Here is a 16218-nt window from a genome sequence, read left to right as displayed (position 1 = left end):
GAATAAGGAAACTGTAACCCACCAATTGTCCTCATCACTCTAATTAAAATGGCCGTGCTTCAAACATAGTGCCGTCTGCCAGACAGTGTCGGCTGGCGACCCCCAGGGGGAGAGCCTTCTCTGTGGCGGCGCCCGTCCTCTGGAAAAACCTCCCCCCAGAGATATGTACAATACCAGACCTCCGGACTTTTCGTCGGGCCCTGAAAACTTATTTATTTCACCTAGCCAGGCTGTCTTGATCCCACAGTTTTGGTTAAATTTAATTGATTTTAATTGGGTTTGTTTTAAATTGCGGCCAAAAATAATTATTTTTAAACGGTTTTTAAATTTTGTATGTTCTGTTTTATTCTGGCTGTTCACCGCCCTGAGTCCTGCTGGAGAAGGGCGGTATACAAATTAAAACAAATAAAATAAATAAATAAATAGTTCCCCCCTTGCCTGTCCACAGCTGCTAAAACTTCTGGCTTGTGGACAGTTCCTGGTCCTCTGAAGCCACTTAGTTTAGCCTTTGCTCTTTGCCACAGAGGCTTACTCAATAAAGATATTCTGAGAAATAATGAACATCATCGACAGTTTACAAGAACAGCTGTTGTTCATGGGAATGAATCTACAAGGAATGCAAGGATAATGCATTCTGCCATAACAATAATGACCGGGAATAGAAAACAGGGTCTTTCTTTAGGCCTGTGAAGGATCTCTTTGAAAGCTATAACCAGCTATGAGCAATGATTCGGATTAAGAGAGCAGTCATGTAAATTTAGAAACAAAAAAACCAAGACTATAAAATGCTGTTCCTATAAAGGTTTGTCACCCCACTGTTTCACACTGTACAGATATGTATATGTAAAGAAAGAAAGATTGGTCCTCCAAAAGTCTTTATACTTGCCCATTTTTAATATAATCCTCCAATGGTCAATAGTAATTATTCAGCAAAGCTATCTCACTAATGGAAAACTACATTGCTGCATGGCAGGATCATGGCGCATATATCCAACACTAGCTGATAACCCGGCGTTGCCCGGGTATTTATTTATCTCAATCCTGTATTAGACAGGAAGAGCAACTTCACCCTGAGCCCTGATTTTGGTGAGAATTAAATTAGTTAAAAATGTTTTCCCTGTGCCCCCAGAAGCGTCAAGTGAAATGGTACCACCTAGTTGTTTTGCTACCTGATCCATGATCATTTAGTATGCTTTTTTCTGATCTTGATTTAGAAGTGGCTTCTTGTCTGCGATATATGCACTAAGCTGTTCGACGTTGTAGTTCTTTTCTCATATGTAATCTGTGTGAAGTATGTCGTGTCGGTCTCGTAGTGGTGCAGGCAGGCCGAGATGCAGTAATGTTTCATTGATCATGGCCATACATTTGTCCTCAAGAATAATCAAAGCCTTGTTGAAAATGTCCGGACCAAACGTAATTTCTAATGTTGGATTTTCCCCCTTACCAGAGGGAGCCCCCTTGTGGAGTACTGTGAAGCCGTTACCATGGCAACTCCTCTGTGCTGCACAGTAGAAGCCATTTTAAAGCAGTACAGTAGAAGCCATTTTAAGGCACAACAGTCTGTATCTTAACAGAACACACACCCTGAGGGGTCTTAGGGGTGTCCCCCCCCCAAGTATTTGTTTTCAGAGAGTAAATCATCTGTGTACCAAGTTTGGTTGAAATTGCTTGAGGCATTCCCGAGTTATGCTGGAACATACACACACACACAACCATTTTTATATAGATAGATTATATTCGAGCACCAAGAGCCACATTTTAAATGTCAGTTAAAGCACAAGAAGAGCAAACCAAGAAACAACAACACCTGGCAAAGCAGGAAAGTTGAAGAAAAAGAAAGAGAGGCTCATTCTGGCGATGCAAGACCAAGCCTTAAAAACAAATGCATATAAAACCAGAATCGAGAAGACAACAAGTTCTGTCTCAGCAAAGAAACTGAAGAAACAGTAGACCATCTAACCAGCTCTTGCAAGAATATGGCATTACAAACAAAGGCATGGCAATAGCAAGAATAACAACAGCACATTGGAATATCTGCAAGAAAGACTACTTGTCTGCAAGCAAGAACTGATGGAACCACAACACAGATGATGTCATAAAAAATGAAGAAGCTAAAGTGTTCTGGGACTTTAGATTTCAAAAAAAGAAGTATCTGCTGCACAACACCCCAGACTTAACAAGTGCCAATAAGAAAGACAAAAAAAAGTTTGGATAGTGGACATCGCAATACCTGGAGACAGAGGGAAAGAGAAAGAAGTGGACAAAAATCACAAAGTAAAAAGGAACCGTAAATAGAAGTAGAATGGCAAAAGGAAACAAAGATAGTACCAATAGTATAATAGGCTCTTTGGGTGCAATCCAAAACCATATGGAGCATCCCTTGAGAAAAAAATTACCATTAATCAGTTGTAAAAGTCAGCTTTACTTGGAACAATTTACTGTACATCCTGCAAAAATACATTTAATTTATTAAACAACAAAATCTGCCTATCCCAGGTCCTTGGGAAGGACTTGATGAGTGGACTAAAATGCCAAATCCAGCAAGATATATTTATAAGCAGGGAAAGTCTACTATAACCCAGAAGCTGTTAAGTTCCTGCGAGATGTCCAAGACATGCTTGGACAGTCCCATTAAATCCTGCCAATCTAGAGGGACTGATCCACCTAATGCATGCGTTAACCACTCTCTCTCAACCTGCTTTCCTTCCCTCTCTATACTGTCTTCCCAGTCCCAACAATCATGGCATACCTATGACTTTCCTCTAACCAAGGAACAAACCCCAGGAGCTGATGGTTCTTTCTCCTTCCACTTGTTTATGGACACTCAACTGCCTTGAACATTATGAGACATGAGTACAAAGTAATAAACCAAAGAAACTAAAGAGAGGAGGAATTAGCTTACAGCAATGCACATCACACTGCTCTCCATGTCTTTCCGTCCTTGCAGATCTTCCTTACTTCTATCATATTGATACTTTGATTCATACGGTACTTGCCTTGTGGCTTTTAAACTTCTCAGCTCATCAATTCCATCCAATCAGTTTATTCATTTCATTCATTCATTTCATTTATTAGATTTGTATACCGCCCTACTCCCGAAGGACTCAGGGCGGTGAACAGGCACAGAATAAAACACATAAATACAAAAGTTAAAAAACATAATTAAAACCAAATTAAATAATTTCGCCCGAGACAATTAAAATTCCCAATAATTTAAAAACAAATTAAAATTTCAGTTTAAAAAATTTAAAAGAAGGGGAGAAAATTAGGCCAGGCCGGCCTGCTGGAATAGGAGGGTCTTAAGAGCACGGCGGAATGTGCGCAGATCCAGGATCCTCCGTATCTCCGGGGGCAGCTCGTTCCAGATAGTAGTATTCAGTCTTTCCTTTCCTCCTGAAACATTTATTCTTCATACCATAATTCCATCCTCATTCATACTCTGTATATCCATGATGGTGAACCTATGGTATGCATGCCAGAGGTGGCACGCAGAGCCTTCTCTGATGGCATGCGAGCCGTCGCCCCAGTTCAGGTCTATTGCGCATGTGCGCACCTCCCGTCCACCTGGTCTTTGGGTCTCTGCAGCGCATGCACAGGGGGTGGGGCACATGCACAGGGGCTGCATGCACATTGCATTTTGGGAGTTTGGGTGCGCGCATGTGCGCTTTGGGCACTTGGTCCGGAAAAGGTTAGCCATCACTGCTCTATATGATTAAACTATTTTAACACACTTCTTTGGTACCCGTTACCCACTTTTGTATTCCAGCCATATTAATTCATACCTCCCTTTGTTCTTGACCCAATCTCTTCCTATTTTACGACACACACTTCTTCCCAAAGCATACAACTTAACAAAAATATTAACGAAATATATTAATGGCATTTTTAAAAAATTCTCTTGACAAACATTCTTTCTCATAACAGACCACATGTCACCAACTATTCTATCAGCAGCTGGTGCTTCTTCCCAACTTTCCTATCTTTAATTAACATAATACCGAGGGATGAAAATTAATCCACTTGCTTTCATTTTTTTTTATATATTTATGCTTATGTTTCAAGTTCACACCACTTTCCCTATTAAACCTTGGTCTTTGATACATCGATTTTTTCAGATCCAGATTATCACTGCATCCTATTATTTATTTATCTAAGAATTCATGACGAATATTATTGTACTGCTTCAAAATATGTGCAAACAATGCATCTCAACAAGTTCTGAAAAATTGCATCCGGAAACTACAATAGGTGTTTGGACTACCTAAAGCTGTGAGAAGAGGAAATAGACCATGAATCCTGTTGAGAGCAAATTCATCTTCAGATATAGATATTTCCTGTCTGCCTTAACTCCCCCATTCACTAAGGTTAGCACTGCACATCAAAATCAAAAATCTACAAAATGTTATCCAACTGCTATCAGTTGGCATTGAAGACTACTGACCTCATGCATCCAGATACTGAAAGGTTTCTCCCAGGAGTCCTTTTTCACCAAGTGAAGATACGCGTTGAACAGAATGAGATAAATATAGCGTTCCAAGAATTGCAGGCTCCTTAGTTGTAAGGTCTGTATCTCTGCTTCCTCCTTTGCAGTTTTCCCCTGAAATCAGTAATTTTAAAAGGCTTTAATGGTGGGAATCAGATGCCCTTCAACTCTTAGATGGGCAGGTTGATTTGCATCTTAACAAAGAGTATGAAGAAAAAACATCAAAACACCACTATTACAGCTCAGACATAATTCTGGGGATTATTTCTTGATCAAAAGCTATAGAACAGTTGGGATGAGCTCTCAAAGTGGTTCCTTAGCCATCTACTCAACTATGGTTGATGTCAAAAGCAAAGTTTTGTTAGACCTGATTAGTGTATGGATGAGAGAGTACCAGGATGAATTAAAAAAAAAATTCCACCATCAGCAATGGCAGACCATGTCCACATTGTTGCCAAAAATGGATTAAGTTCAATTTGATGGAGATTTCATACATGGATGCATACATACTGTACATGCATATAGACACATACACGCACACACTACATATTTGTAATGTATCTGAAAGATCCAGAGTTCAGAAGTAACGCAACACACATTTTGCGTGAAATTTCAGACACAACCCTGACCTTTATCAGGAGCGTCAAGTCAAAAATGCAGTTGGAAGAACTGTTGCTAGATTCAACTCGGTGTGACATAAACTCTTACAGATTTTAACAATCTATAAAGCTAAAATGTGTGCCAAATGTTGAGTGAGATACAAGCATGGTAAGTGTGTCACATGATACAGAGGAATGGATTCGTAGAGTGATAGTCCAGAACCTATGTGAATAGGCAATTGAAAATATCTCTTGTATCAGTGAAAAAAAGATAATCTCCATTAGATCAAAGGAAGGCAGTTAGAAAGACAAAGAAAAGCCTTCCTACTGTATACAGGGATTTATGGGTTCCAGAAAGGAAATAGTTCAATTGTGGAACTGAATCTTCTCAATAAATCTTAGTGAAAAAGAGGCTGTGAGAATTGTGCATTTTCAGATATAGTTTACTGCCAAAAAGCTTGACACATTCCATAAAAGCTAAGAACACATCTGTCATGCAGAATGGCACAGGAGTACCCTTTAAATGTTTTGTATCTGAAATGCTAAATCAAAACTACACTCCACTGACAAGGGACTAAGCTGGGACTGGTGGCACCCCTTTGCTTTCAAATACCACCGCAGCTGCTCAAAAGTGCTAAGCAAGGACACACCTCTAGCCAGATGTTGATTTTGGTACTCTCACACGAATCAACTGAAAGGATCAAGGGAAGCACCGGCATTGGGGTGGAGTGGCACAAACAATTTGTTTTTGGGAGAGAGGGAGAAATGAACCAATAAATGGTTGAATGGATGAAAGTTCCCTAGATTAGGAATGTTTGTCCATTTCTTTTGAATCCTGCATCCTTCCATCCCAAGAAAACTGCATTCCTGCAAATCAAGGTGACAGTGACTCTTGAAAACAATTACTTTCAGACTTGGTTCAACCTTCCTATTTTAATACCTGTCCATGTTAAATGCCCAATTCTGGAAGCAGCTTGCAAGCTTCTCCATCAGCCTATCGCAGTCTCATGAATGAAAGCTACTATATGTGTCCCAGGATAATGTTGCAGGATCCAATCCTGGTCAGTCACCTACTCTTCCGAGCTTCTGGACCCGTGCTGGAATCCAGTCCCCTTGTCAATCAACAGGACTGCTGATTTATCACCAGCTTATCAGGTACTTAGGAGCCAAGGACTTGGCAGCACAAGGAAACAACAGCCAACAACTTAACAAGGTGAAGGTAAAGGTTCCCCTCGCACATATGTGCTAGTCGTTCCCAGCTCTAGGGGGCGGTGCTAATCTCCGTTTCAAAGCCGAAGAGCCAGCGCTGTCCGAAGACATCTCCGTGGTCATGTGGCCGGCATGACTAAATCCCAAAGGTGCACAGAACGCTGTTATCTTCCCATCAAAGGTGGTCCCTATTTTTTCTACTTGTATTTTTTACGTGCTTTTGAATTGCTAGGTTGGCAGAAGCTGGGACAAGTAACGGGAGCTCACCCCCATTACACGGCACTAGGGATTCAAACCGCTGAACTGCCGACCTTTTTGTTCGACAAGCTCAGCGTCTTTGCCACTGAGCGTCCCTACAACAACTTAATAGTCAGCCATAAATATTATTTATATAAATATTTATAAATATTTACATAAATAGTATTTATGGGGTGCCTGGTTGCATGTGGCTTTTTTTAGTTGTTGGCTGGGGTGTTAATGGCTGACAACTTAATAGTATTTATGGGGTGCAACCAGGCACCCCATAAATACTATGCATAGCCCAAAGCACACCTTCTGATTCAGAGAGAAGTTCCCTGAGGATGGGCTCCAGCCATGAGTCCCAAAGCTCAGAAGACTAAACCTCTGGTCCCCAGTGACCAACCCAGATAGGATCCTGCTACCCCAGTGTGGACACTCCTTCAAACCTGGAGGCCAACTCCCAAAGCCCACTGAGAGAATCGAATCCACCATTCTAAAGTGGAGAAAAATGGACATGATTTTCTGTGGGACAGCGTCAAGTGCCACATCCCTGAAACCTAAAAACCACATTGTATGCATGGTACGGGAAGACTCCCCTTCAGGCTGGGCTAATGTAGTAAGGAGAATTCTAAGCATTTACAGTCAGCTGTGAGAACGATCTGGCTGTGACATCTGTCACTCCATTGATCGCCAGGATTGACTCAGCTACACTGGCTACCTAGGGAGTGTCCCCTTCACTGAAAGAGGACAACCATCCCAGATAGGAGTGTAGTGATCTTCTGTGAAGGGTATGCAATAGCTGCACTCTCTTGTTAGTATAGGAAGTTAGCACCCATCCCTCTCATAGAAGAATGAAATGTTCTAGGAAATATTAAAAAGGCAGAATATTATATTTCCCTGGATGAGAAATGGAGAAACATGTTTTTTAGGCAGGAAGCAGACTCATTCTTAATAGCCCTCACCCTCCTCAATAGCCCACAGCAGGTGTCAGCAGATGTCAGCACTTAAGAGATAGCTAGGTCTATTCATAAGCAAATGCCCTTACCCAAGAGCCAACAAAGATAGGATTATCCCTCTACCCATCTAGCAACAGAACTCACCACATGGCACCTGGGGAGATTGCATCACCCAGCAAGATTCAACTAACCCTTGGGGACTCAAAAGACAACCTACAAAGTTACCCCTGCGTGGCCCCATGGGAGTCTGACAATCAATCAGAATACAAACTCAAATTCAAAAACCCCACAGAGGGTATAAATCTCTCTCTCTCTCTCTCTCTCTCTCTCTCTCTCTCTCTCTCTCTCTCTCTCTCTCTCTCTCTCTCTCTCTCTCTCTCTCCCATGTGCCTTTTTGCCCAGGACCTCAAAACCATGTGGTCCTGTCCACCATTAAACCATCTTTTCAAGCAGTCTCCATGTTTCCAATGTCTTTCTCCCCACTTGGAACTGAACCCAAATGGACACGGTGACTCAGTGGCTAAGATGCTGAGCTTGTCGATCGAAAAGGTCGGCAGTTGAGCGGTTCTTTCAACACTAGAACAGGGCTGTCAAACTCACGGCTCACGGGCCGGATGTGTCATGCGCTGGCCACGCCCACATCTAGTTTAGTGAAGGAGGAAAATGTCACAATACATCACGTGACGACGCCATGACGACACGACTTTGACACCCCTGTGCTAGAACCTCCAAAGAAGCATTATAGTCCCACAACCACACAGGGTTAGCATCAGTGGTGAAATCCAAATTTTTTTTACTACCGGTTCTGTGGGCGTGGCTTGGTGGGCATGGCAGGGGAAGGATACTGCAAAATCTCCATTCCCACCCCACTCCAGAGAAAGGATACTGCAAAATCTCCATTCCCACCCCGCTCTGGGGCCAGCCAGAGGTGGTATTTGCTGGTTCTCCGAACTACTCAAACTTTCCGCTACCGGTTCTCCAAACTGCTCAAAATTTCCACTATGGGTTCTCCAGAACCTGCTGGATTTCACCCTTGGTTAGCATCCTTTGAGTAACCTCCCCCTTTCCTCAGTAACTAATAATAAAGCAGCTCCTGTTGGCAAAACCAGCAACTTTAGGAAAGGATCTAACCCCGGGTCACATTTAAATTTGGTCATCCAAGCTCCCATTAAATTTAGCTCCACACTAAAACTTTCTTTCTTTAGACACCGAGACCCCTGAAATAGAAAAAAAAAAGTATGTTACAAACATCCTTTTTTTTTTATAAATGTGGAAGGGGGCAGGAAGGGGAGAACCAGGAATAGGCAGTTGAGATTTCGAGCTATAAATTGAACCCTAGTTTTATATAGTCCTGCTTTTCCTGAAAAACTCCAGCAACCAAGAATTAGCCTGATCCTCGCTTCTGTCCCTGCTTTGACCTCAGTTGAGTCATGACCACACAACAGCAATCACTGAGGTAGACATCAGCGGCGGTGTGTCCGTATTCATAGTTTCAGGCTGAATGTAAACACCACGCAGCCTCCAGCTCAAAGTAGCCACTTTGCTATAAGTAGAAATTAGCAATTAAAGCTTTATAGAATGGAACGAAAGCAAACGAGAAAGAGGCCGGAAGCTTGGGGGAAATAATGCAATTATCTGGGAAAGTAGGGCCTTCAAACAGATGGCATCAACACTGCCAGAAAAAAGGTATTCTATGGGGCCGCTCCACTTTTTCTCTCTTTCCTGGATGTTTCAAGTAGGAGAAAGGGTGGAAAAAACAAAGGGGATTCACAAATGGGGGAAAGGCCATCTGGAGTCCTTCGTAAAAATCAGTGAATAAGCCAAGCCATAGCACAATGAGTGCCTTGTCTAGAATGGGCCAGGCTAAGCCTACGAAGCTGTGCCCAGCTTACCTTGGAGTAAAACTCACTCAACTCAGTTGGGCTTACTCCCACTTGCAAGCCCACAAAAGCAGGCAGATTTTGAGAAACAAAAATAGTAAAAGACCGGTTATTCCTTTCCGAGAGACAGAGCGATGGTGGTCTATTAAGCGGTAACATGTGCAAAAAGTGGGAAGTTGCTTCTTGGGTTGCTTTCTACTAAAATCTGATGATGGAGGTGCACTTTTTTTTTTGTTTCTAAATTAAGTTTGCACTCGTTTAAAGCAGCATTGGTTTTCCCCCCCAAATTTGGAATTCACAGCACGTTATCCAAACAGGTTTGCTTAGAGTGCAGTGTACGTATGTGAGGATGAAAACTGTTCTGCTCCAACTCCGGATTCCCGAGGATATTGACACACACCAACGGTCCTTATCAAATTTATTAAGTAGCAAGAATAAATCAAAGTCCGGCAAAGGTTGGCAACCAGCCCAGAAAACAAGATATGATAAGACTTTTCCAAAAATGCTCTGATGATAATTACAAGTTGTTTCCAGCAAGAAACTTACTAACGGTGTGTGACTTAAATAGGCTAAGGGAGTGGCCAATTATCCTCAAGCCTTACTCTCGAGGAGACCTCCTCCTCCTGAGTAGCCACTCCTGCCTTTTGGCAGCCCTGCGTGCTTGAGCATTGAGGAGAGGTTCCTCCACTTCGCTTTCTTCACTTGAAGGAGCCTCTGGAGGTTCTGAAGGCCCTGGCTGAGTCTCTGCCTCTGGCACCACATCCTCTTCAGCCTCCTCGCTGTCCGATGCGAGCGCCGGCTGCTGGTGTGACACCACACCAGCCTCCTCATCGTCGGGATCAGCCACAATCCGTGCAGGCCGCTGGCGGGCCACAACAGAAAACTGACTGCATAGAGAGGAGTCCAAATCTTGGTGGAAAGCACCAATCCCCATTCTGTTGAATGTTGCTTCTGCTTCAGTGAAGTACAGGTAGTCCTTGACTTACAAACAGTTCATTTAGTGACCGTTCAAAGTTACAACGGCACTGAGAAAGTGACTTATGACTATAATTCACAGTTACGACCTTTGCAGCATCCCCATGGCCATGTGATCAAAATGCACATGCTTGGCAACTGGTTCATATTTATGACCGTTGCTGTGTCCCAAGGTCATATGATCCCCTTTTGCGACCTTCTGACAAGCAAAGTCAATGGGGAAGCCAGATTCACTTAACAACCGGGCTACTAACTTATCAATTGCAGGGATTCACTTAACAACTGAAAGGGGGTCCCAAACTCATTTAACAAATGTTTCAATTAACAACAGAAATGTTGGGCTCAATTCTGGCCGTAAGTCGAGGACTAGCTGTAATTCAATCATATCAATGGAGAGACACAGTACAGGTAATCCTCACTTAATGAGGGAAACTGGGACTGGAATTTCCATTGATAAGTGATGGTATTAAAGCACCACATCACGTGACCGGTGGCATCATGTGACCAAGGAAATGATGCAACCAAAGTAAATATGAGGTCTGGTTACAACTACCACTTGTTCAGCTCCGTTGTAAGTTGGAACGGTCACTGAACAAGCATTTAAGCAAGGATCACCTGTACAATTATACGGCTTCAATGAAAAACTAAGAGAGGGATCTTTCATTTGCTTCCTTCTTTAAGTCCAAAAGGAGTTCATGGTTGGGGAATAATTAAATCGATGTTTGAAAAGCCAACTTTAAAATCACCTTAAGGTCAGAATTTTTCAAAAAGCTACTTTCTTTGGATCATAGTAAACATTAAGTGTAAGAAGGAAATGGAGCCAAATATGATTCAAAAGCCTCAGAAGTCTTCAAATGGTAATGAAATCACTTATTCTAGAATCAGATTTCTCTGCTGGAATATGGGCCCAGCAGCAGCTACCCAACCAGTTAACAGCCCAGATAGAATAGAGATAGAACTTTTAATTCTATTTCAACACCCATGCAACATCTGTAGCATTCAGAAACATCTATGCCCAGCTGCAGCCTTGTAAGATAAGGCGGAAGTATTCTGTGATCTCTCTTGCTGAAAACTTAATGGACCTGTGGGGTAATTGCCAAAAGATCAGAAAGAATCAGAAGATACTGAATTCATTATTTTGTAGCAACCTGAACCTTACGATGCGGTTTCCTATTCAAAGCATCTGCCATCTCCTACCTCCACTGTCGTGTCCATTTGCCAGAATTCTGTCTGGGTTTTAAATCACACATTTCTGCAGGCTTGCAAGCAGACATCCACTTGTACTGCTTTCAGGCAGTAAACATAAACAGAGCAGCAACTTTCTCCCCGTGTCTCAATTTCGATACCCCGCTGAACAGTCAATGCTGTGACTGGATGCCCTGCTCCAATCTGACAGTCGCAGGATGAAAGCAGTGGTGGGATTCAAATAATTTAACAACCGGTTCTCTGCCCTAATGACCGGCTGGGTTGGCATGGCCATGGTGGGCGTGGTCAGGGGGTTTGACAGGCAGCACTCGGCCTCCTGCAACCCCCTGGGAGCAAAAACGGGCCATCCCCCAGCATCCCATTTTGGGCCTAGTAGGCCTCCCTGCAGCCTCCTGGGAGCAAAAACGGGCCGCAAGGGGACGTCACACACCCCTGCACCCCGTTTTGGGCCTAGTAGGCCTCCCTGCAGCCTCCTGGGAGCCAAAGTGGGGCACATAGGGACTCCTGGAAGTGGTGGGGAGGGGCGGGGCCAGCAGCAATTTAACAATCGGTTCATCCGAACCGGCCCAAACCGGCTGAATCCCACCATTGGATAAAAGGATCCTTGCGTACCTGTAAACAAGTCATATTTTTGCATGTGTGTGCTTAATCCAAATAAAATCCTATCTAGATGCTTCAACAGTTCCATTCTCTCTTTTGGCCCATTATCCAATTATGGTAAAGACTTCTGGAGTTATAATGTTTAATTACCTATGAAAATGTCTCAGTAGCCACGTATGGAAAAACTTACTAGATTCATTTCAAGACAAATATTAACAGACTGTTTGGAAGGCAGTTATTTTTAAACCACATTTATGTGATTTTTCCCCCCTAGTATTCAAGACTGCTCTAGTAGAATGTGATTAGATCTCAGAAACAACACTAGCAAAGTGCCTCTAAGAATCACAACATTCAAATTGACAGTCTGAAGTAGAGGATGAGTGCAGGTTGAACTTTAGAAGAAAAAACACTCTGCCACTTTCACCTTGTAAAGTAATTACAGTGCTTGTTGCTAAGAGAACCCTTGGACATTTTCTTTGAAATTTTACACTCTGTTTAATGCTAACAATTAATCAGTGGAATAGTTAGGAGACGATCATACTAGCTCAAGAGAGGGGGTCAAATGAGTCATAAGTCATGAGTCCCTAGTCCAGCCCTCCCTTATCTCCCGCTCATTTCCCTTGACCATTAGTTGGTCAGATTCTTGTAGCGAGCTTATTAAATTTGCAATGAATCTTTATACTCATTTGAACAGCCTGAATCTCCTGATTTCACCGGCGCTTGACAGATGGGTTGCCTTCAGAAGTTATGGATCCATCATAACTGGAGGTTTTTAGGAAGAGATTAGACAGTCATTTGTCAGGAATGGTATAGGGGTCTTCAGCTTGAAGGGGGGATGGACTACAAAACCTCCACGGTCCCTTTCAACTCCATTATTCTGATAAATGACTGATTAGCCCCATCCTGTTCTTTTCAGGCAGAACATCTGCAAGGTATTGATCACAGGAGCAAGTAGGGCACGTTTGGTCTATAATAAGAGAGTTCTCCTTTGACCATATCTATGCAGCAAGTTAAAAAGAGGTGTAGAATGACAATTTGAAGGTCCCTTAGTTTAATAATGATCACTGACATTTTTCACATTGAATTCTTCTAAGCATTTGAAACGGCAAGATGGTATGTTGTAAAAGAGAAGGCTTTCCTGTAGCCATGCATGTTTTCTTTTTAAGCTTAATATTGCTTGCATTTTACGCTTACATGCATTCATTTGCATTACCTAAGGAACCCATTAATTCATGTTTAAGGGATTAGCTTCGAGTACCACACAATGTCTGGGTACACAACTGCACTCACAAGAAAGCAAGGACTGACACACAGAAATAACGTTTAACTTGCGAATGCCAAGGGCGGTAGATTTAGACAACTAAACACAGACGTAACAAAATATTGACTTTAGTAGCATCTGTAGTAACCCAGTGATTACGCCACTTCAGTTTGATTTTGATTAAGTGAAATGCGTATACTCGGATTCCATATGTTATGAATCACACTTGTTGTATTATTTGCTCTCAAGTCATTTTTTTACTCTTGAATCTTACACATGAGAGAAATGGGATGGGGATTAATTACAAGTAATTAATAGTTAGTAGTAATTAAGAAGGCAATTTCCCATTATCAGTTGGAAAGCCATATGCAACTGAAGGTGTTGACACCTAAAAACTTCATTAGGGATAAGATTTTAAAGGACTATGTGGTACAGCAATTTTCTAAAGATGTCTTAACATGCGGGGAAAAAACTAATGACTTTGTCTGGCCTTGGAAGCTAAGCAAGGTTCACGCCTGGATGGGAAACTGCTAAGGAATTTGAAACTGAACCGGGTAGTAATTTTAAAAAAAAAAGCATCTCAGAAAAGAGGATAGCAAATCTGTCATATAATGTTGCCAAGAAAGCTATATAAATATGAAGTCACCAGAAGTCAAACTTGCTGCAAAAGTGACTTTTACAAAAGAATTTTATTCATGGCCATTGTATTACTTGACAAAGGGCCAAATTCATACTTGTTACTAAGTGGTTGCAAATCCTAAAACTTGATCATGAATACTTACGGTAGCATATGATATTCCCACAAATGAACTAACCCAATTTAACTTCAGACTTTTGGCTTTTCAGAAGAAAGTTGCAAGAATAGCTACTGAAAATGTTCCTGCTTCTCTTGCTCCTTTAGGGTACACTTGAATTAAGTTTCGTGTACTTGGTGATGGTGTTAGATGATGAGGGGTAGATGATGAGACAATGGCTATATATTTGGAACCGAATCTTAGAATGTTTGCCAGTCCCATTCTACAGTCAAATTCCTAATAGCAATAGCAATAGCACTTAGATTTATATACCGCTTTACAGCCCTCTCTAAGCGGTTACAGAGTCAGCCTATTGCCCCCAATAATCTGAGTCCTCATTTTACCCATCTCGGAAGGATGGAAGGCTGAATCAACCTTGAGCCTGGTGAGATTTGAACTGCCAAATTGCAGGCAGCCGACAGTCAGCAGAAGTAGCCTGCAGTACTGCACTCTAACCACTGCGCCATCATGGCTCATAGATGTATAGATGTGGCTCATAATAGTTCTCCAATGCAGCGTATAAAGCTACAGAGTATGTTCTCGCTCCATTTTTACTGTGGATTTACACATAAAAATCTTAAGGAAGAAACAGAGTGGGAAGATGTGAAGAGAGAAGTATGGGTACTATGTGACCGAAAACTGCTTTAGTTGATTCAAGAATTACAACTCTGCAAACTGGACCATCTGCATTCACTACCAAAATCATACGTTTCAATATAAAATTGACTTCAATGTCCATGAGTACAATGCACAGATTATATGTCTGTGTTCCAAAACCAGCAGTTAAATGAAGGAATTAAGTATATTCTCCATCTCATAATTGATCATAATGTGGTGGCTAGACCACAGGAGATGATTTCTGCTTTGTGGAGCTGGGTCAACTTAAACAATTATTCTATGCCAAGAAGTTGGTGTTGACTCTTAGCAACCACATAGGCAATATACTTCTCCAGGAGGATCTGGTCCCAAGATGATCTTTTAGGTGCACCCATCATAGCTGTGTCCCTCCATCTTGCTAATCATTTTGTCCCTCCCACTTTTCCCAACTATTACAGAGTTTCAAAAGACTTCTCAAACTTTGCAGAGTGTTGTCTGAAATGTGATTAATTTAAACCTGATCTTTTGTGCCTTGAGTGAAAACTCTGCATTGATTGGGCCTATAATTCATTTGTTTGTTTTCTTTATCATCCCTCGTATATCTTCTCCAAGAATCAATTAACTGCTAAAAATACAGTTCTTAACAATTTGTGTTAACTGACAGTGGCCAGGCTGATACCCTCGCTTTCTCATATTCAGCCCATATTCATCATTGCTGTGTGACCCAGTGCAACCCAACATTTTATTTCTGTGCTGCATTCACCACTTTGAGCTATCTGTAATCCTACAAAAGAGCCTTGGTAGTACAGTGGTCTAAGGCACCCTGTTATTAAGCTGGTTATTAAGACCAGCTGCCTGCAATTACTGCAGGTTCGAATCTCGCCAAGGCTCAAGGTTGACTCAGCCTTCCATCCTTTCTAAGGTAGGTAAATTGAGGACCCAGTTGTGGGGGCAATAAGCTGACTTTGTATAAATATACAAAAAAAGGATGAAGGCTATTGCTGAGCACATTGTAAGCTGCCCTGAGTCTCCGGAGAAGGGCGGAATATAAATCAAATTAAAAAAAAAAAATCCTAGGAAAGTGATTTTTCCCCCTGCACATTCTGTATTTTTGCCATCGGTTTCTATTTTGATGTTTCCTGTCCTTGCAGTGGTCATGAGCTTAGTCTTTTTCAGATTCAGAAAGAAACCAAATTTTCACTTTCTTCTTTGATTGTCTTGACCAAAACCAAACACCTTTTTACAATTGGTAAGGAAATGATTTAGCAGATTTCTGCTCTGGGGAGCCTGATCAATTAAAACTATGATTCTGTGCCAAGAGGTTGGCGTTGACTCTTAGCGATCGTTATTTATTTTGTTAGCAAGTTTATATGGCCGCCCATCTTATCCAAGTAATTCCGGGCTATCAATAAACAAAC

The 16218-nt window shown here is 41.9% G+C and overlaps 1 protein-coding gene across 12 annotated transcripts in view; it reads right to left on the bottom strand.

The window, feature by feature from the left end:
- The window catches only part of PALD1 (phosphatase domain containing paladin 1), a 150639-nt gene that overhangs the window by 19580 nt on the left and 114841 nt on the right, over positions 1–16218 (bottom strand). For all 12 annotated transcript variants that reach the window (XM_034426020.3, XM_087871785.1, XM_034426015.3 and 9 more), the window contains one exon: positions 4442–4597. In XM_034426020.3, coding sequence (XP_034281911.2) covers positions 4442–4597 — 156 coding nt within the window. The remainder of the gene's footprint in view (positions 1–4441; positions 4598–16218) is intronic.

Source organism: Pantherophis guttatus, chromosome 6 (assembly GCF_059756535.1).
Source record: "Pantherophis guttatus breed Tessera chromosome 6, ASM5975653v1, whole genome shotgun sequence".
Lineage (NCBI taxonomy): Eukaryota > Metazoa > Chordata > Lepidosauria > Squamata > Colubridae > Pantherophis > Pantherophis guttatus.
Note: the sequence above shows the minus strand (reverse complement) of the source record. Positions and strands in the feature narration are given on the sequence as shown.